A 22986-nucleotide genomic window follows, 5' to 3' on the forward strand; every position below is an offset into this window, starting at 1 on the left:
TAGTTTAAGGAATCAATATCACAATAACCCATTTATAGCTTGAAAAACTACAAAGAGTCAGAATTGTCTATGTGTCTACCTGACCATGCCTCACTATATATTCTAGTCACATACTTCTCCATTCTTGAATGCATCTCTTTTTGATCAATGCTGTGGTAAGCACAGATATATTACAGAAAAAGCTGATTTTTTTCTTAAGAGCAGTTGACAGTGTATGTATATACTTTGGAAAATTGAAGACTTCATAGGCCCTGTCCTTTATTGTTTGGTCTAGGCGAATTCTCTTCAGAATGCAAAGCATACCTCCTTCTCCCTTTCTTTCCTTGAGATGGACGTAGGGCCTTGTTCATACTATGTGCTGTGCTATTGAGTTCTATTCCCAGCCTCCATGCATTTTTTTTTTTTGAGATAGGAATTCATAGCCCAGGCTGGTTTACATATTTCAGTACCTACAGTCCTCCTGCCTGAGTGCTAGGGTTACAGGTGCGAGCCACCATGCCAAGCTCAGTATCTTTTTGGGGGGGGGGGGAGTCGGGGGAGGTTCATGGGGCTTGAGCTCAGAGCCTTGGTGTTATCCCTGAACACTTTTATTTAAGGTTCTACCACTTTGAGCCACAGTACCACTTCCGGTTTTTGGATGGTTAATTGGAGATAAGGGTTTCACCAACTTTCCTGCCCAGACTGGCTTCAAATCAAGATCTTTAGATCTCAGCCTCCTGAGTAGCTAGGATTATAGGCATTAGCCTCTAGAGCCCAGCTGCTCAATATCTTTTTTAAAGAGATAGCTTTGGGGCTGCAAGGTGGTTCAGCAGTAGAGTGCTTGCCTGGCATGCATGAGGCCCTGGGTTTGATTCCTCAGCACCACATTCTAAAGCATTCTAAAGTTCAAGCCCCACGACTGACAAAAAGAGAGAGACACAGAGAGAGAGAGAGAAAGAGAGAGAGAGAGAGAGAGAGAGAGAGAGAGAGCTTTGTCTTATGAAAGCCTATAGACATTGTCCAAGTTCCTGATATGTAGGGAAAAAAACACTCACTGTTGGCTTTCAGTTTGTGTGTGTGTGTGTTTTGTTTTTGCAAAACAAAAAGGCTTTAATGAGGCAAAGATCCTGAAATAGTGAACTTCTTGTTAGAGATGGAGTGAATTTTTGAGCATCTGGAGGGGCCTAATTGTGAGTATACAAAATCTTTGTGACTGACAATTCATTTATACTTTATAGCCTAGTTTTCTAAGTGTAACCTCTGGGTGTAGGAAGTTGTTAGAAGTGCACATTCTTGGGTCCCACCTCAGAAGTACTGAATCAAAACTTTGAAGGTCGTTTCCAGAAAATCTGTGTTTTTTCATAAGCACTGTAGATGTTCAAATACATAAATCTGGTATTTAGTTAGTGTTTTAATATTCTTTTTTTCCCTCTATCAGTTCTGTGAGCTTGCCTAGGAATCTTGCCATCATGAAAACCATAATTTCTCCAAGTTCAGAACAGCTTTAGAAACAGGTCACATTTCAGCTATGAAAGAAGAGATGGCAGCCCCATCTCAGACAAATTGAAAGGTCTATGAGCAGGCAGCCCCAAACCCTGGACACGCAGGGATGGATGCTACAGGCTCCAGCAGGATAGCCAACAGTTCTTTTTCCTTGTACGTGTTTGAAAAACTAAATAATTGGCCCCAGAAATTGGCTTTAAAAGAATTCTTGTTAGGGAAGGTTAAAAGTGTGATTACTTGAAAATTGCTCAGCTGGTGGGGGAGGTACTTGAATTTAAGTGTCTAAATCAGATTTTTGCTATTACTGCTCTCAGCAGGAAAAGAAGCAGAAAAAGATCAATAGTCTTTGGTCTCGTTTAAGCTACAAAACCACACTTCATGTTGCTTCTAAAGGCTACCATCTGCCAGAAAGAAGCTTTGGCCTCCACTGTCACAGTACTATCACAAATTTTAAGGTTATGTTAAATCTATCAAGCTCTTTGATAAACTTATCTTCTCCTCCTTTTTTTAAAGTTAGCTTACATTGTTACATTTTTACACTGAAACACTTATCTGTAAGCCAGTCCCCAATGGCTCAATGTCTGCAAATTTAGTTAATAGGGAGGCTGGGATCTGAGGACTATGGTTGGAAGCTAGCCTAGGAAGGAAAATCAGAGACTCTTATCTCTAGTTAATCACCAAAAAGCTGGAAGTGAAATTGTGACTCAGATGGTAGAGCTCAAGGCCCAGGACCAACACCAAAAGCAAAACAAAACAACTTACCTGTGTATCTTTATCAAACACATTTGTGTGGCAGAAAGCCTAGAATCTTTGCGGTACCTTGAGATAGGTCGGGGAGGGGTTGGCAAAGAGCCAAGATCAGATTTTATTCCCTTCCGAATCCTGAGCTAGAATAACTAAATTGAAATTCATATAAGAGAACTGGGCACAGGAGTATGAATTGCCTGAGCTGTTCAGTTGTGATTTAGGTTTCTGACACTATACTGAGTTTTCAGAGGGCTTGACATCTTGTGGAGATAGGTTGAGTGATAATATAATTATTTTCATCATATGAGTATCTATTCAGTCCAATATTAGATGTTTTTTATGTCATTAAGACTGCTTAAGTTTACATCTCATCTTAATTATCTGGTTGATGTGTCATTTATAAATACCAGAAAATGGCCAGGCCATAAGGGAACCCTACTGCATTGTTGGTGGGAGTGTAAACTTGCTCAGCCACTTTGGAAAGTAGTATGGAGGTTCCTCAAAAGACACCACATAGAGCTCCCCTATGACCCAGCAATCCTACTTTTAGGCATTTACCCAAATGATCACAAAAAAGACCATACTAAAGCTACCAGCACAACTATGTTTATTGCAGTATTATTTACCATAACTAAGATATGGAACCAACCCAGATGCCCCTCAGAAGATGAATGGATCAAGAAAATGTGATACACACACACACACACACAAACACACACACACTGAAATTCTGTGCCTCCATCAGAAAGAATGACATTGCCCCATTTGTTAGGAAATGGAAAGACTTGGAAAAAATTATATTAAGTGAAGTAAGCCAGGCCCCAAAAAACATAGGTCCTATAGTTTCCCTTATTTGCAGTAACTAGTATATGTCTGGGACAAGTAGAAAAGGGCAAAAGCTATTAACATATGACCAGATGAAGTTAAGTAAAATGAACCCCAAGATAGGGACACAAGTGTTTTTTTCTTTCTTGCTATTGTTTCTAACGTATTTATAATATACCATGTGTGGGTTTTTTTTGTTTTTTTTTTTGTTTTTTTTTTTTTTTTGCTTTGTATGTTCCTCCCCCACGGTATAACCCCTGTTTTCACTGTATTTGATGTTGGTATAATTTGGGGAGGGGAGCGGAAAAAACAAAATGTTTAAATAGGGATACAGATGGACCCATTGTAACAATGAGATGTACAAGACACTATGTTGAAAAACAATTTAGGTCGGGGGCCGGAGTGGGGGGGCAGGGAGTTGCAGAGGTGGGAGGAAGGGGATGGTAGGGAAAAAACAAAGGAGGAGGCAACAATGCTTGATAGGAAATGTACTTATTACCTTGCTCATGTGTAACTGTAACCCCACTGTACAATATTTTCACAATAAAAAACTTATTAAAAGAAAATGGCCGGGCGGTACCTCACGTCTGTAATCCAAGTTACTCAGGAAGCTGAGATGTGAGGATCAAAGTTTAAAGCCAGCCTGGGCAGAAAAATCTGTGCCACTCTTAATCTCTAGTTAATCACAAAATAAGCCAGAAGTAGAGCTGTGACTCAAGTTTTGCTAGCCTTGAGCAAAAGAAGCTCAAGAACAGTGCCCAGACCCTGAGTTCAAGCCCCAGGACCAGCACAAAAAAACAAACTAAAACAAATACAGAGAGTGTTCCTGAAAGATTTGACTAGCATATCCTTAATAGGAAAGTAGAAAGTAGAAAGTATGCTTGTTTTACTTTAAAAGAAGTCTAGAAACTCAAGAAACTAATCCCTCCCAAACCTAACAAACCAATTACTAAATGGGCAAGGGAACTAAAGAGGGACTTCTCAAATGAAGAAATAAAAATGGCAAAGAAACACATGAGGAAATGTTCATCATCCCTGGTGGTGAAGGAAATGCAAATAAAGACAACCCTGAGATACCACCTTACCCCAGTCAGAATGTCCCACATCCACAAATCAGCCAACGACAAATGCTGGAGGGGATGTGGAGAACGAGGAACCCTATTACACTGCTGGTGGGAATGTACACTTATACAACCACTTTGGAAAGCAGTCTGGAGGGTCCTCAGAAAGCTAAAGATTGACCTCCCTTACGACCCAGTCATACCACTTCTAGGCATCTACCCTGAACAACAGGAACCAATATACAAGGACACGTGCACCTCCATGTTTATTGCAGCACTGTTCGCAATAGCTAGGATATGGAAACAACCTAGATGCCCCACCACAGATGAATGGATCCAAAAATTGTGGTATCTATACACAATGGAATATTATGCAGCCATTAGAAATGACAAAATAATGGCATTTGCAGGGAAATGGATGGAGCTAGAAGGAATCATGTTGAGCGAGGTAAGCCAAGAACGAAGAGACAAACAGTACATGGTCTCCCTGATAAGTGGATGCTAAATCCAAAATGTTAGGTGATATGACAAAACTAACAGGACTTAAGAAACAAAGAACTCCCACTCATCTGGTTGAACCACTACCAAATATCCCCATGCTGCTGATCACATATATGGTATATAACATGTGAGCACCGTTATATTTTACAGACTGTGATAGACAATTTGCTCCAGGAAAGTTAGAATGAACTTGTGACTTTAAATGAGCATCATTATTCCACAATACTGTGAATTTCCGGAAATTATGTAATCACTTAATCACAATCAAAAAAAAAAAAAGAACCTCGGGGAAGGGAGGGAGGGAAGGGATGATAGGGGGAAAACAATGGAGGGGGTAACAATGTTCAAGAGGAAGTGTACTCATTATCTCACTCATGTAACTGTAACCCTCTGTATAGTATCTTTACAATAAAAAATTAAAAAAAAAAAAGAAGTCTAGAGGTCAGTGGTAAATAACAATCATATATTAGGTCAGTAATTTCAAAATCAATATCCTCACAACTTTTGGTCTTCTGTTTTTGGGTGGGGGTGGGGGAGGGTCTGGTCGTGGGGCCTGAACTCTGGGCCTGGGCGCTGTCCCTCAGCTCTTCAGCTCAAGGCTAGCGCTCTCCCACTTAAGCCACAGCATCACTTGCGGCTTTTTTTTTTTTTTCTTTTTCTGCTTATGTGGTGCTGAGGAATCGAACTCAAGCATGCAAGGCAAGCGCTCTACCACTGAGCCACCTTCCCAGCCCATTTTTGGTCTTTTTTTGGTCTGAAACACCTGCTTTGGCTTAAGCACAGGTGTCTGAGGTTAAAGTTGGGGAAAAAGGGGGATTTACAGGGCAGTTAGTAATGTGTATCCTTTTACTTAGGAAAAGCAACGACTTTACTAGATTCACTCAGAAGACATTTTTGTACAGTCACTGACCCAAACTAAGTCACCCACTCCTTCTAGCGGAAGGCTGCAAAATGAATATTTTAGTTTTAGTAGTAGAGACAGGCAAGGGCAAAGACAGGCATGAGTGTTTTATTAGCCAGCTTGTGGTGTCCACCACAATGTCTAGACAAATAAATTAGCTCCTCTATTTGGTACCTTCTGTTTGGTACCTTCTGTTATAAAATAAAGACCAGTAGAAAATAGTGATTAATTAGGGATAACATAAATACTTGATATAAGTAATATTGGTTGGTTTTTTAATTGTTATCATTACTATCTCAACTCTACAAAGTAATCATTTACTTTATAAGAGGCGTGGGATATGGCTGAGTAGTAAAATACTTCCCTAGCATGTATAAGAACTAGCTGGTGGGTCTGTCTTAAACCAAGGCATCCATTGCTACGCCTTAGTAATTAAGGAACAAGGGAGTCTGAAAAGAATAACTATCAGTGGTAAGAACTCAAGCAAAAAAGCCCATCTGTAACATATAATGTCAAAGAGAATTGTGTTAGGGGTCATTACTGGCCTGATGCTAGATCCACCAAATTTTGGGGGGTGTCCGTAAGAAAAGTGGAAATGTAATTTTTTGATAAGTAGTCTTCCTGGTGTTGCTCAAGTTGGCCTCAAACTCATTACTCTTCTTCCTCTATCCCCCTCCCACATCTATGATTACATTTGTGCACCATATACCCAGGCTAATCTCCAATTCATAACCTTTCTTCCTCAAGCCTCTTCAGTAGTTGGGATTACAAATGTGTGCAGCATCATGCCTGTCTGTATTTGATAAGGCTATAATAAAAAATCAATCATGGCATTAGCCTGAAAAAGACTATTATGTTCTGGAAAGAGGAAGGTCTAGAAAGACTTGTAGGAGGGGGAAAAAAAAGGAAGCAAAGGAAAGAGTACTGTCTGACCATTGAGGACTGTGGGAGTAATTTCAGGATAGGCTTCACAAAGGAAGTGAAACATTTAGATGTAAATGAGCTAGACTTGGAACATCCTTATGCCATGCAAAGAAATTTAGAACTTTATGGTTGACAATGGGAAGCCATCATAGTGTTTCAGATGGATAATCAATTTCGAAAACTCCCTCTGGATGGATAGGTTGAAGGAAGGGGAAAGAGAAGGAGAAAGGAAAAGAAGAGGAGGAAGGAAAAAAGAGAAGGAGGAAGGAAAAGGAGAAGGAAAGGAATATGAAATGAAGATGAAAAGACCTGTTAGGAAGTTCTTCAATACTTCAGTCAATAGACTGGTGCTGGTGAGTCACACTTGTAATCCTGACTATTATGGACGTCGAAAGCAGAAGGATCAAAGTTAAAGGCCAGCCCAGACAGAAAAGTTTTTGAGCCTCTATTTAAAAATGACCATCCAGGGCTGGGAAGTTGGCTCAGTGGTAGAGCGCTTGCCTTACATGCATGAGGCCCTGGGTTTGATTCCTCAGCACCATATAAGCAAAAAGAAAAAAGCCGGAAGTGGCGCTGTAACTCAAGTAGTAGAGTGCTAGCCTTGAGCTGAAGAGCTGAGGGACAGTGCCCAGGCCCAGAGTTCAGACCCCACGACCGGACCCCCCCCCAAAAAAATGACCATCCAAAAAACCAGGACTTGCTAGGTGCTGGTGGCTCACCCCTCTAAATCCTAGCTACTCAGGAGGCTGAGAACTGAGGATTGAAGCCAGCCTGGGCAGGAAAGTCTGTGAGGGCTTTTTTTTTTTTTTTTTTTGTCAGTTGTGGGGCTTTTTTGCTCAAGGCTAGTGCTGCTCTATCACTTTGAACCCCAGCTCCACTTCCAGTTCTTGAGTGGTAATTGGAGATAAGAGTCTCACAGGGACTTTTCTGCCTAGGCTAACTTCTAATAGAGAGCCTCAGATCTCAGCCTTCTGAATAGCTAAAATTACAGGAGTGAGCCATAGGCACCAGACTCAGAGAGGCTCTTATATCTAATTTGTAAGGTCCATTCCTGGACGGCCAACAGAACTCGCCCAGTACCTGTGTTACCTAGGCAACTGGGACACCTGGAAGAGGTCACATCCGCATCCGCTGAGGTCACATCTTAACCTGATGTGGCCACACCTTTCTCCCACCTGATCCCACTTCCCTTTACCTGGACACACCCTTCCCCACCCCCTAACCTATATAAGGCCTAAACCAGGGCCAGACCTTCCGTTTCTTTTGCCAGCCGCGTGGAGTGCCAACCTTGCCTGGTCCCAGCAGGTCTACTGAATAAACCTACCCCCTACCTGAATACCTCGTGCATGGTGCAGTTCTTACTCGGCTACCTCTTTTTAAAAACCTAACATAATTAACCCTTAGAAAACCGGAAGTGGCATTGTGTCTCAAAGTGGTAGAGTATTAGCTTTGAGTGAGAAAAAAAAGCTCAGCACCCAGGCCGAGTTCAAGCCCTATGACCGACACAAAAAGAAAAAAGAAAAGAAGAGAAGGAAGAAGAAAGAAAATTCCCAGCCTCAAGTGACAGAGCACCAGCCTTGCACAGTACTAGAAGAAAGTAAAAAGGAAGGAAAAGAAGGAAGGAAGGAGAAAGAAAGAAAGAAAGAAAGAGGAAGGAAGGGAGGGAGGGTAAGGAAGAAAAGAAAGAAAGAGAAAGAGAAAGAAAGAACTTCCAGCTCCCAAGTGACAGAGCACCAGCCTTAGAAAGTACAGGGTCCTGAGTTCAAACCCCAGTACTGGGCAGGGGGTTTGGAGATGAACTAAGGATAGTATTTGGAATGGGGACGAGAGAGCATGTTTGAGACATTTTTAGAGAGAACAATGTCTGACGTATAGTAGATATTCAGCATTTTTGGAATATGAATGAATAAGTTAAGACTTTAAGTTGGATTTGCTGAGTTAGGCTGGAAGAGTCTGAACTTATAATAGGTTTTCTTTGCCTTAGGTGACAGGTTCAGTGGTCATAAGTTTTCACTGAGTTCTCAGGAAGTCCTGAGGGCAGTTAGTGTGCCTGGGAGCTTTCTGTTTAGATGTGTCTTAGATAACCTTATCTTAACCTTTTAGGAATCCTCTTTCTTTCTTTTTTTTTGGGGGGGGGGTCCAGTTGTGGGGCCTGAACTCTGGGCCTGGGCTCTGTCCCTCAGCTCTTCAGCTCAAGGCTAGCGCTCTACCACTTGAACCACAGCTCCACTTCTGGCTTTTTTTTCTTTTTGCTTATGTGGTGGTGGGGAATCGAACCCAGGGTCTCATGCATGCAAGGCAAGCGCTCTACCACTGATCCACCTTCCCAGCCCATAGGAATCCTGTTTTTTCCCTAGCATTGGGCTTTCCTATGCTTAATGTACCTTGGCATATAGGAGATTAAGTTATTACCATTCTCATCTCACAGATTGGAAACTGAGGTACAGAATAGTTAAGTTACTTGCCTGGAATCATTGAGTTGTCAAAAGTTAGGAAATGTCTTCTCTACAGCATATTGCTTTTATGTAATACTCTTGGACTTCCTGTTGCAATTTTCACGGATTATTATGATAAACCAAGCAACAAAATTCAGAGGATTAGATGGAGCTAATTGCTCAATTGTTAGGATGAGGCCCTGAATTACCATGATTCACTGCACCTTCTAATTCAATTCAGCAGAGTGCGTTCATAGTATCATTCACTTTTTTTATTATTATCTTTAAGTAGTTGTACAAAGAAGTTCCCATTCTACAAAACAGTATATGAATACAAAGTGTCTGACAACATTGTCACTTATGTCTCCTAACCCATCTCTTTCATTCATGTTATACTTAGAAAGTTCTTCTGATGCCTCCAGGTTAAAAGGTGAAAAAACACGAATAACTCAGAAATAGAGTCAAACATTCCCTGTCCTTATTCTCTTTGTCAGAGAAATAGAATTTCAATCGACCTTAACTGTCACTTATATAACCACAAACAAATTACCTAACTTCTCAAGATCACAGTTTTTTCATGGAACTATTCATTTAATAGTCTTTTTTTTCCCCAGACAAGGAAGCAGATTTAGATTTGATAAGGACTATTTGGTTCTTACCCAGGTCACGAGGTAACCTAGTGATAACTCTAAACTTCTCCCTTTCAAAAATGTTGAAATGACAATATTTTCCAAGCATTTAAGGCTTCCGTGTTCCATGTTTCAGTTTATTTCAAAATCCAGTCTTGGCATGCATGCCACACATACTTGCCACCTACTTCCTTAGAACCAAGTCTCTAGAAATTAACCCTTTAAAGCAAGGGAAGGGGAGAAATTGTCCGAAAAGAAATTTACTCTTTATCTGACTTATGTAACTATAATCCCTTGTATATCACCTTTATAATAACAATAAAAAATTAAATTAAAAAAATTAACAGCTTGGCGCTGTTGGCTCATGCCTATAATCCTAGCTCCTCAGAAGGCTGAGATCCAAGGATCTTGGTTCAAAGCCAGCACAGGCAGGAAAGTCTGTGAGACTCTTATCTCCAATTAACTACCAGAAAACTGGAAGTGGCACTGTGATTCAATGTGACAGAGCACTAGCTTTGAGCAAAAATCTCAGGGACAGACCCTGAGTTCAAACTACACAGCCAATTAAAAAAATTAACCCTTTAAATTTGAAGAGTCCAGTAGGATTTGAAGGTGTATATATATATATATATATATATATATATATATATATATATATATGGAAAATCTAGGTGCTTACATTCTATTCCTGGCTCCCTTTAAAAGATGAGTGGCAGTTACTTGGAACACCTTAAAGATGTAACTATAGGAGATAAATGAACCCATTCAAGTGTCCAAAGACATAATCATCTTATAGTTTATAGTTTATCTTTTTTTTCTCATTTTCTTTTTTTTTTTTTGGGTCCAGTTGTGGGGCCTGAACTCTGGGCCTGGGCGCTATCCCTCAGCTCTTCAGCTCAAGGCTAGCGCTCTACCACTTGAGCCACAGCGCCACTTTCGGCCTTTTTCTTTTTGCTTAAGTGGTGCTGAGGAATCGAACCCAGGGCCTCAGGCATGAAAGGCATGCGTTCTACCACTGAGCCACCTTCCCAGCCCTTTTCTCATTTTCAAAATGAAGTGATTTATTTTTTTTTAGGAAAAGATTATATATATATATATATATATATATATATATATATATATATATATTATATAAAGATAGTGAATACCTTTTAGCACTCGGGAAGTCTCTGCTTCCCTGTAAGAGTATCATACAAAGACTTTCTCAAGAAAGAAAATGTTGCCGGGTGCTGGTGGCTCACGCCTGTAATCCTAGCTACTCAGGAGGCTGAGATCTGAGGATCTCGGTTCAAAGCCAGCCCGGGCAGGAGAGAACGTGAGACTCCTATCTCCAATAAACCACCAGAAAACCGGAAGTGGCGCTGTATCTCAAGTGGTAGAGCGCTATCCTTGAGCTGAAGAGCTGAGGGACAGCACCCAGGCCCAGAGTTCAAGCCCCACGACCAACAAAAAAGAAAGAAAGAAAGAAAATGTTCATGTATGAAGAAAATATGAAATATACCCATACTAATCCTCCATATCACTGTTAATATTGGTGTGTCCATTTATCTCTCTCGCTCTTGTTTTTCTTTGAGGTCCTGGTCTTTGAATTCAGGATTGTGTACTTGCCAGACAGGTGCTCTAACACTTGAGACATGCCCCTAGCCCTTTTGCTTTTGTTATTTCTCAAATAGGGTCTCACGTTTATGCCTGGGCCAGCCTGAACCACAATCCTCCTACTTATTCCTCCCTTGAAGCTGAGATAACAGGTGCGTACCAACAGCTCTAGCATTTTATCGGTTGGGATGGGATCTTGTAAACTTTTTTTGTTTTTTTGGTCCATCATGGGGCTTGAACTCTGGGCCTGGGCACTTTCCCTGAGCTCTTCAGCTCAAGGCCAGCACTCTACCACTTGAGCCACAGTGCCACTTCCAGTTTTCTGGTGGTTAATTGGAGATAAGAGTCTCACAGACTTTCCTGCCTGGGCTGGCTTTGAACTACGATCCTCAGATCTCAGCCTCCTGAGTAGCTAGGACTACAGGTGTGAGCCACCAGCACCTGGCTTCTTGTAAACTTTTTACCTAAGCTGGCCTCAAACTCTTGATCTCATTTTCCCAAGTAATCTAGGATTACATGTATGAGCTGCCATGCCCAACTCAAAAATACATTGTTTTTCAGCAAAAATTATATGCTGTGTACTGTTCCTGTAACTCTTAATTAAGGAATTCTAATTTGATTAATAAGATCTATATCATCTTTAACCAACAGCACAAAACAGAAATAAGCCACTGAATTTAGTTAGAATTAAACTGCAGAAGAAAGTTGTTTCAATTACCCAAAACTAGTGAGCAAATTGTGAAGCAATTAAGAAGTGTAGTCCTAACTCTACTGACATAGTCCTGCCACCGGGCTCTCAGGAATCTTGTGGATAGACAGGTTGAAGAGCAGTCTGAGCTACACAAATTGGGTTGCCAGCATGTCCCCTATAAAATAGCAAGTCATGGGGCTGGGAAGGTGGCTCAGTGGTAGAGTGCTTGCCTTGTATCTGTGAGGCCCTGGGTTTGATTCCTCAGCATCATATAAGCAGAAAAAACCAGAAGTGGTGCTGTGGCTCAAGTGGTAGAGTGCTAGCCTTGAGTTGAAGAGCTGAGGGACAGCACCCAGGCCCAGAGTTCAGGCCCCATGACCATCCAAAAAAAAAAAAAAATAGCAAGTCATGTATTAAAAATAGAGCTTCTCTATATTTTCTTGAATTTTAAGTGTATTTTAATGTAATATATTTATTGGCATTGATAGGTTCTCTGATTATTTCTTTCACTTAAATATAAAACAAATGCAATATCATTACCAAAAAAAAGAAACAAAGTTACCGAAGTATGGGAACACTTTTACATACACATTTCTTAGGAGGGACAAAAATGCTGTAAGGTGCACAAAAAGGGCTCAGTGATAGAGACCTCAGGCTTCAGATTCAGTCCCCAGCACTACTACTTTTTCATCTTAGACCCTTGCACAACAGATTGTAAATACACACACATAGACACACAAAAATACACAAAAAACTATTTGTATTCAGAATATGATGACACAGAATCAGTGTTTCCACAGAAAGGCAAGCTGACTAGAAAAGCTTTGCTTTTGTCTAGTTTGTGGTTGTCCAAGCACCTAGAATGATGGAAAGGCATTATTAGTCTTAAAAGCTGTGGGCTTATCCTAGCTACTCAGGAGGCTGAGAAGTCAGTCTGAAGCCAGCCAGAGCAGACATCCATGAGAGTCTTACCTCAAAAAAAAAAAAAGGTTGAAGCCAGGCACCATTGGCTCACGCCTATAGCCTCTCAGGAGGCTGAGATCTGAGGATTGCGGTTCAAAGCCAGCCCAGGCAGGAAAGTCCATGAGACTCTTATCTCCAATAAGCCACTCAGAAAACTAGCTCTGTGGCTCAAGTGGTAGAATACTAGCCTTGAGCTGAAGAGCTGAGGGACAGCGCCCAGGCCTAGAGTTCAAGCCCTACAACTGACCAAAAAAACCAATGAGAAAAAAAAACCAGGAAAAAAACCACACACACACACACACACACACACACACACACACACACACACACACACACACACACACACACACACACACACACACACACACACACACACACACACACACACACACACACACACACACACACACACACACACACACACACACACACACACACACACACACACACACACACACACAGTCAGCCATACATATCTTTTCAACAGAAAACTTCTAATGGAAAAGGATATGTGTGGGGAGAACATTTATTGAAATACACCACTCTTTGCCATGTATATATGTGAGATATTTTGCTCAAAGTATTTAGAATTTCAAGTAGTTTAATTTTCTAGCATACAACAGAGGAAAACCCAGTGGTTTGGAGGACCAGGGAAACTTTGTTACAATCTCATATTTGAGACATAAATGGAATATTTGGCTTTTTCTAGAGGTTCTACCAGGAGAGTACAGCTGCTTACCTATCCTTAACTGAAAAATAGCCCTTCTCTATCGGGGAAGGTCATCTTTTTTAAGTGAACATACGTCTTTGGGAGGGACACATATAGAGTGATAAGGGAGGAAGGGGATACCAGGCCAGCCAGCCATATCAGCTGAATTAACCCTGGTGTGGTCAGTGCTGTAACATTTGCCACAGAAAAGTTGCCTTCACATCTTTTAGCTCACTGGCTTTTGAATCCACATGCTTTCAGAGCCCCTCTACTTCCCAGTAGACTGTGATGGCACCTTTAGGAAAGCTACAGGAAAACTCCTGGTTGGAGGCATGGCTCAGTTGGTAGAACACTAGCCAGGTACCGAGTTCAAGGTCTGGTCTCAGACCTAAAAAAGAAATAAAGTGAATATTTAGATGGATCTCCACAAAGCAAGTTCAGGATTACCCTAATCACCTAACCAACCCAGATGCAGAAAAAGACCTGGGATTTGAATCTACATCAGTCTGCAAATGAAACTTTTGCTGTTGTATGCTATATAATTTGTCTTACCTTGATGCCTGGACTCAGTGTCTACAAAAGTATATGCCTGAGTCCAAGTGTAATAGTCCATCTAAAGTATCTCTTGTCTCTTACTTGAATTGCAGCAGCCTTTCTGCAAGGTCTGCAAGCTAGACCTTGTACAAACTTCATCTTTCTTTCCTGTTCCCCTACAACACTAAGGCCACTATGACGACCTTTATCCCAGGCTGTTTTAATACCAGGGTTTTCACATGTTTGCTTATCCCTCCCATTAGAAAGTGAGTTCATGGACAATACAGATTGTACCTTTTCCTTTTGCATTCATCACAGCTCCTAGCGCAAATGTGTCCAAGCATTTATTTAGGTGAACTCACCAAATTGTGTACTTGATTCACTTTTGGTGATACTGGGGTTTGAACTCAAGGTCTTGCATTTGCTAGGCAAGGTCTCTACCACTTGAGCCACACCGCTAGGCCTTTGACTTCCTTTTTAAAGGCAATAAGTCATATTGTTAACATGTAACGTATGCACAGTTCTAAAAAGCATGGATTTCTGGCCTAATCAACAAAAAGTTCTATCACCAGGGAAAAGTTAGCTAACTAAGAAAGACCCTCAAACAGGCTTTCTGAGTGTAAAAGTGAGTACTGACAGTCTGAGCATTTAGATTTATATCCTATTTTCCTTTAGTTTTTAGTGGGAGAAAAAAGCCTTGCTTCCATTAATAAAAGAAAATTTTCTCTAGACTTTAAACCTGTCCCTTCTCTTTTCTCTTACTTTCAGCACTGTCTTCCATTGTCTTAAGCCTTCCTTGAGCTAAATCCAAAGACAAATAGTATTGGACTCTATAGAAACAACACCAAGATTTAACTGTATGCTATACATAAGAGATATACTTGAGGAAATAAAGTTTCTTGAAAGCAAAATGATGGAAAAAGATCATTTAAGCAACCAACTCTGGCTGAGTCAGAATATCAGATACTTAAGACTTTAAAACAAAAAAAAATTGAGGAAAGTGTCAATTGAAGACATAAAAATTATGAACATACTTGTACCTAATGATAGGGCCCCCAAATCCACGAAACAAAAACCTCAGAAAAAAAAAGTGTAAAAGAGCCACTTTAATTGGCCAGAATTTTATTGAGAAATTTTGCATTGATATTCATCAAAGAGATGGGTCTATAGTTCTAAGTAAGACAGAGCCAAAAAAAAAAACATAGGTTGTGTGGTTTCCCTCATTTGTCATCATTAGAATGTGCCTATAAATCTACAAGTAAACATACTGCATGGTAAAAGACAAAAAATATACTTGGACATGATAAACTATACAGGTCTCTAGACATTCACACAGTGAGACCAAAGGAGGATATTCTTAGGAGAGGATCACAAAGGCTCAATAGCTATGTGCACATGATCATATAAAATGGTATTCATTAAAATGAACTCCAATAAATGGAAACAAGGGTTTTTCCCCTCCTTTGTTACTGTTTTTGTTTTCTGTACCTTTTGTCTTGTTTGTAAGTTTATATGTTTTGGAGGGTAAGGGAAGCACAGAAATGGCAGGACAAAGGGTAAACAAATGCAGTAATACTAGACATTGTGTTGAAAATGAACTATACACTTTGTGGGGGCGGACTGGAAGAAAGGGAAGAGGTGACTGTTCAAAAAGATATGTACTCAATTGTTAAAACAGGGATACAGGAGGACCCATTGCAACAATGAGATGTACAAGTTATGTCGAAAAATGAACTTTACAACTTTAGTGGGAGGGACGGGGGGGGGAGGATGGGAAGGGATGGGAAGGGGAAACAAAGCAGGATGCTACAATGCTTGAGAAGAAATGTGCTCATTATCTTACCCATGTAATTGTAACCCCTCTGTACAGTATTTTCACAATAAAAAAAATATATATATATAAGATATGTACTCATTACCTGACTTATGTAACTGTAACCCCTCTGTACATCACTTTTATAATAGAATAAGATAAAAAATTTAAAATATTAAAAAAGAGCCAATTCAATAATGATAGTTAGAGACTTCAGTGCCTTCACTTTTGGCTGAGTGTCCATGGCTCATACCTATAATCCTAACTACTCAGGAGCTAAGACTTGAGGATCATAGTTTGAAGCCAGCTTAGGCAGATAAATGCAAGAGATTCTTACCTCCAATTACCCAGCAAAGTGCTAGAAGTGGAAGTGTGGCTCAAGTGGTAGAGCACCAGCTTTCAGTGGAGAAAACTAAGCAAGAGAGTAAATCCCAGTCCTATCATACACACATACCCAACAAAATACCTTAACTTTGAATAATCAATAGGCTAATACATAGATTTGAACAACAATGTACATCTGATGCCTATAGGATACCCCAGTATCCTATCTCCTATCTCCTTAGGATATACCACCTAAGGATATAACTCAATTGTAAGAGTGCTGGCCGAGCCAGGTGAGAGCTGAGGATCGTGGTGAGAAGTCAGCCTTTGATTTCGTGTTGAATAATGTGTTTCTTTTTATTCAACCATGTGTTGTATGTGTTGCAAATGTCTTTTTTCTCTCTTTTTGCTTTGTTTATGGAATCATTTGTCATGTAAAGCTTTCTATGTTGGTGAATTAAATCCATCACCCTTTGTGATTCTTCCTTTTGATTTTACCTAAGAAATACTTTGAATCCTAAGGTCATATTGATACTTTTTCATATTTTTTTTGATAGTTTGACATTTTCAGTGTTTTGTTTGTGTTTTTGTTTTTTGAGACAGGGTCTTGCCTTATAACCCAGGCTGGCTTGGAACTTACTTACTATGTAGCCTAGGCTAGCCTCAAACTCCCTACCTTCTACCTCAGCCTCCTGAGTACTGGTATGACAGACATCCACCACCACACCCAATTTGAGCAAGTGGGGGAGGGGCTACCACTTGAGCCATGCTCCTAGCCCTTTCTGCATTAGTTTTCAAAGTGGGTCTCATATTTATTTCTAGAGCAACCTGGACCGTGATCCTCCTATTTATACTTCTCATGTGAATAGGATGATAGACACATGTTACCATACCTAGCTTTTATTGGTTGAAACTTTTTGCTCAAGCTGGAAATTCAGTTCTCCTAAACTGTGCCTCAATTAAATGCACAAACCATTGTGCCAGGCTGCCACACCCATTTTAAAGTTTTATATTTTTGATTTCTCTAGACTGATACTGTGAATGGGGGAGATAATTTTATTTTTTATGTGGAAAATAAATGTCCCATTATATCTTACTGAATCTGGTTTTTTTTTTTTTGGTCAGTCGTGGGGCTTGAACTCTGGGCCTGGGCACTGTCCCTCAGCTCTTCAGCTCAAGGCGAGCGCTCTACCTCTTGAGCTACAGCGCCACTTCCGGTTTTCTGGTGGTTTATTGGAGATAGGAGTCTCACGGTCTCTCCTGCCCGGGATGGCTTTGAACCGCAATCCTCAGATCTCAGCCTCCTGAGTAGCTAGGATTACAGGCGTGAGCCACCAGCGCCCGGCATGAATCTGGTTCTTTAAAAAGAAAATATAGTAAGAGGATGAATTGTCCTGGAGGGAAAGAGATTCATGGACCAAATAGTCAATTTGAAAATTTTACCTTGCTCTTTTATCCATATTTAAATATAAATGCACGGCAGTCAGAGGCCATACACCAACAACATGGAATGTATTGGGTCCTCCTAAGTGCCAAGCAGAAAAGATGGAAACACACTCTGGACTGGAGATTGAAGCAGAATAGGCCATCTGCTTTCCATTAAAATGTCTCCCATTCTAGTAGATAAGAAACTGCAGAGATATTTTTAGACTTATTGAAGAATTTTTCCCTCTGAAGAATGGTACACATTTGGCCTTACGTTCTTATCTATAGCAATTATATTAATGAGCATCTCAGCAAACTGTGTGTGTGTGTGTGTGTGTGTGTGTGTGTGTGTGTGTGTGTGTGTGTGTGTGTGTGTGTGTGTGTGTGTGTGTGTGTGTGTGTGTGTGTGTGTGTGTGTGTGTGTGTGTGTGTGTGTGTGTGTGTGTGTGTGTGTGTGTTGTCACTCTACGATATGGTAAGTTAAACCAGCTCAGGGTTTGGCCTTCCCTGCTAGCGTTCAACAAAGGTGAATGATCCGGAGAGAGCCAGCCCTTACCCTGGATAGGCATGCATTCCCTGAAGATATAGCACAGTCATAGCACAGCTGAGTTCTGGTATCTCACCCTTTCTTGTTAAGAGGCTTTTCCTCGAGAATAGTTGCCTCACTCACAGTTCATATCCTAGAATTCCATCACTGCAAGTGTGAGGCTTCCTGGGTGGTCCTTGAATCCAGTTCTGGCTGCCTTAAGTTTCAGGACTGCTTTAAGTTTCAGCACTTTAGCCCCTTGCCTGCTAGGTTGACTTATATTCTCACTAGTCTAGCACTCTAAATAGTCAAGCCTTCCAGCTAGTAAGAGAAACTTCAAGTCAGGCATAAGCTAACAGATTCCAGGGTTCATCATTTAGTTTGCTTTCTTTTTTCCTGTTAGACAAGAGGGGCTACTGTAAATCCTGCAGTTAGAATGTCTCCTCCTACCCCTAGTCTGGGGCTTGAACTCAGGGCCTGGGCACTGTTCTTGAGCTTCTTGAGTCCAGTGCCACTTCTGGCTTTTCGTTTTATGTGGTACTGAGAAATTGAACGCAGGGCTTTATGCATGCTAGACAAGCACTCTACCACTAAGTCAAATTCCCAGCTGTACAGTTATAATGTCTCCCCTTTTTAGGAGAGATGGATGACAATGTTATCAGACACTTTGTATTCATATAGTGTTTTGTAGAATGGGAACTTGTTTGTACAACTACTTAAAGATAATAAAAAAATTTAAAAAGAGTTAAAATAATATTTCAGTGTAAAAGAAAAAAAAAGAATGTCTCCCCTTGCTTTGCAGTTTCTCAGCTCACAGCACTGAAAGTAGGATTTTACTATCAGGGTCAGGTTTTTTTTTTCCCCCCCCCTTGGTCGTAGGGCTTGAACTCTGGGCCTTGGCGCTGTCCCTGCACTCTTCAGCTCAAGGTGAGTGCTCTACTGCTTGAGCCACAGCACCACTTCTGGTTTTCTAGTAGTTTATTGGAGATAAGAGTCTCATGGACTTTCCTGCCTGGGCTGGCTTTGAACCTGGATCCTCAGATCTCAGCCTCCTGAGTAGCTAGGATTATAGGTGTGTGCCACTGGCGCCCGGCTTAGGATCAAGTTTTGTAGACTGTTTCCTGAATACCTTTGTAGTTTTCCCCATTTCTTTGTCCCATTGTTTTAGCTTTTCTTTTCCACTGCTGCAATAACATCTATCAGATCTCCCCTCTGATCTTGCCTGCTCTGAATCATTTTCCACATGGCCACAAGTAGTTTTCTAAAACACAAACTTAAAACTCTCCAGATAAAAACCCTCCACAAAGGCTTCCTAGTATTTGATAGCAAATTCCATCCCTTTACAAAGGATTCATATCTGTTGGCACCCTGTCCCTAAATCTGACTACCTTTTTGTCGTAATTTACTGCCACTACACAACGTGTATTCCAAGCCTACTGAACTATTTACCACTCTCTAATGTCACATACATTCTCATGCCTTCATGTGTGGAAAGAGTGTATATTTCTCTGTCCTCATTTCATATAACTAATAAACTCCTCCCACTCATACTCCAAGGCCTTTGAGTAGACATTCTCAATTCTTCCCAAACTGCTTCTTCATTTCCTTCTTAGTATTCTGATAACATCCCAACATTCTGATTATATATGTATAGGAGAGTTTAGATGAGCTATATTATTTTTCCATTAGACTTAAACTTCTGTATAAAGAAGTACTAGTAGCTGGGTGCCAGTGGCTCATGCCTATAATCCTAGCTACTCCGGGGACTGAGATCTGAGGATTGTGGTTCAAAGCCAGCACGGGCAGGAAAATCTGTGAAACTGTTATCTCCAATAAACTGCTCAGAAAACCAGAAGTAGCGCTGTGGCTGAAGTGGTAGAATGCTAGCCTTGAGCTGAAAAGCTGAGGGACAGCACGCAGGCCCAGAGTTCAAGCCCCATGACCGACCAAAAAAAAAAAAAAAGGTACTAGTGCCACGCTTGACACAGAGTAGGCATTTTGCTAGCTGGTAACTATTCTGATGAAGAAATCTAGAAAAAAATCAAGTTAGATAAAGCAAGAAATCTAGAATAAAACACTCCTACCACCATCAAAACCTTGTATGTGAGTTCAGTTAAAAACTTACTTTTTTGTGTATGTGCTGTACTGAGGCTAAAGCGTTGTTCCTTAGTTGTTTTGCTCAAGGCTGGTACTCTGCTATTTGAGCCATAGCCTTACTCACTTTTTGGTAATTAATTGGAGAAAAGAGTCTCACAGCCTCCCATCAATGCTGGCTTCAAGCCACGATCCTCAGATCACATTCTCCTGAGAGAATATAGACATGAGCTAGTGTTGCCAGACTGAATTAGGGGAAAATATCAACAAGAGTGAACATCACAGAAAGAAAAATTGAACTATGAAAGGGAATTTGTAAATTAAAGTATGATAAAGGTAAGCACCCAAAAGGGCAGTAAAGGGTTGAAATTGGGTGTTTTGGATTTTTACAAGAAAAAAAAAATCCAGGGAGAGTAATGTATATATGAAGATATTTTCTGTGTTATTTCTTTCCACTAGAGAAACAAAGGTATCTATAGCAGAGGGAACAGATTTGTGTTCAGTGGCTAAGGTGTTTGGGGTAAGATAGAATTTTAGCATGGAGCAAAAGTTTCAACCTCCAAAGCTCTCCAGCAGGAACTTTGAATGACTGAAGAGAAAGGGGGCTGAATTAAAAAGGGGGCTGGCAGAAGCTGTGCTCTCAGCCAATTGGCCCTAGAAAGGGCTGAGTTGCAAATTGAGTCCATTTAGCTCCAATACCTCCTCTAACTATAATTCAGTGTCTGTGTGATACCTTTAAGGAAAATCAACATGACTTAAGATACTGAGTGAAAATAGTTTTTTTTTTTTTAAGCAGAAGCTTCTTTAACCAAATTAATTCCAAAATAATATCCTATTTTTGCCAGTGTTGAAGAGGAAATAAAATAATCTTGGCCAAATAAATAGCAGTTAAATATGGAAGTTTAGACTGACGAGACTCAGGTTTTAGCAGATGTAAGGAGGTTGGCTGGAGTGGGCTTTGTTTTACTCAGGCCTGAGTTCTGATTACATTCTCTTTACTCACTGTATAAGATATAGCTCAATATCCTTATCTCTAAAGTAAAGCTAATAATAATTCCCAGGGCTGGGAAGGTGGCTCAGTGGTAGAGCGCTTGCCTTGCATGCATGAGGCCCTGAGTTCAATTCCTCAGCACCACATAAGCAAAAAGAAAAAAGCCAGAAGTGGTGCTGTGGCTCAAGTGGTAGAGTGCTAGCCTTGAGCTGAAGAGCTGAGGGACAGCGCCCAGGCCCAGAGTTCAGGCCCCACGACCGGACCCAAAAAAAAAAAAAATAACCAAGCTGGGATTGCAGCAGTAGTTTTCATTTTAATCATGAACTTCAAATCTAAAATATCTTTATTGCCTAAGTGTCCCCTTGCCCACAAAGGGCTAATCCTCTTAGTCTTCCTAAGCCAGAGAGTTAGTTTTCCATAGCCTTTTGATATTCTACTATTTACAGTTTCTAAAGATCAGGCAGTTTCAAGAATAGTCCCTTGATTTCTGTTGAAATAACTTCTTATTTCCATATTAATAAAAATAGCTTTGTATTTCTTTAGCTTTAATCCTAGTAAGAACAAGAAAAGGAGATTAGATTGTATTGACAGCTATAAAGTAATTTGAAATGTACACATCACAATTCCAGGAAAGCTAATCATTACTACAACCTTTGAACTATAAAGGAGTAAAGCTCACACATTTTTTTCTTTGTAGTCTTGACCTTCAGAAAATATAAATACAGTCCTGAGAAACTATTTTGTATGAGCAGTGGTGAAATTATACATGGTGTGTCATTGCCAAATGAGCTTCAGGAGATCTAGTCAACTCTTGGAGGTGGGGAGAGTCTTTGGAGTATGGTGGGCAAAGGGGCAAAGACTGAGATGGAAAGATGATTGGCATATTTGAGGAACATTGAGGAGGCCATTGTAGCTGGAGGTAAATAACAAGAGAGGATATTAGATAGGTAGCAGGACCCCAGGTGACTCATTAAAAGGCTTTAGCTCTCCTAGTTATCATAAGCTGCTTCAGAGTATGATTTGACTTACAGTTAAAACAGTACCAATCTGGCTGCTGTAGGAAATAAACTATATAAAATCAAGAGTATAAGCAGAGAGACTGTGTTTGAGGCTTTTACAATAATGTTGGTAAAAGCAATTATGACTTGGGCTGGAATACAAAATGTGGACACATTGAGATCTGGCAGATTTTGAGTATGTTTTAAAAATTGAATTAGAAGCCCGGGCACCAGGTGGCTCACGCCTGAAATCCTAGCTACTCAGGAGGCTGAGATCTGAGGATCAGGCTTCAAAACCAGCTCAGGGCACCAAAGCCCGTGAGATTCTTCTCTCCAATAAATCACTCAGAAAACCGGAAGTAGTGCTGTGGCTCATGTGGGAGAGCACTAGCCTTGAGCTGAAGGCTGAGGGACAGCGCCTAGGCCCAAAGTTCAAGCCCCACAACTGACAAAAAACTTAAAAATAAAAAAATAGCTGGGCACTGGTGGCTCACACCTGTAATTCTAGCTACTCAGTAGGCTGACATCTGAGGATCATGGTTCAAAGCCAGCCCAGGCAGGAAACTTCATGAGACTCTTATCTCCAATAAACCACTCGAAAACTGGAAGTGGCACTGTGGCTCAAGCAGTAGAGAGCTCACCTTGAGCTGAAGAGCGTAGGGACAGTGCCCAAGCCCAGAGTTCAAGCCCCACGACCGACCAAAATAAATAGATAAAATAAAATAAAATTGAATTAAAAGGATTGCTGATAGGTTAGATGTGGATAGTTGAAAGAGAAGAAGCAAAAACTAAGGTTTGTTCACCTTAGCGTTGGAAG

General features: G+C 40.7%; 1 protein-coding gene across 7 annotated transcripts in view; it reads left to right on the forward strand.

Moving 5' to 3' along the window:
- Nucleotides 1-22986, forward strand: part of Fam168a (family with sequence similarity 168 member A) — a 156478-nt gene that overhangs the window by 105678 nt on the left and 27814 nt on the right. For 4 of the 7 annotated variants that reach the window (XM_070035044.1, XM_070035043.1, XM_070035046.1 and 1 more), the window contains exon 3: nt 11179-11253. The exons of the other annotated variants lie outside the window; for them this stretch is intronic. In XM_070035044.1, the coding sequence (XP_069891145.1) occupies nt 11179-11253 (75 nt within the window). The remainder of the gene's footprint in view (nt 1-11178; nt 11254-22986) is intronic. 7 annotated transcript variants of the gene reach the window in all.

The sequence above is a fragment of the Dipodomys merriami genome, unplaced genomic scaffold (assembly GCF_024711535.1).
Source record: "Dipodomys merriami isolate MVZ:Mamm:240054 unplaced genomic scaffold, mDipMer1.0.p SCAF_25, whole genome shotgun sequence".
NCBI lineage: Eukaryota > Metazoa > Chordata > Mammalia > Rodentia > Heteromyidae > Dipodomys > Dipodomys merriami.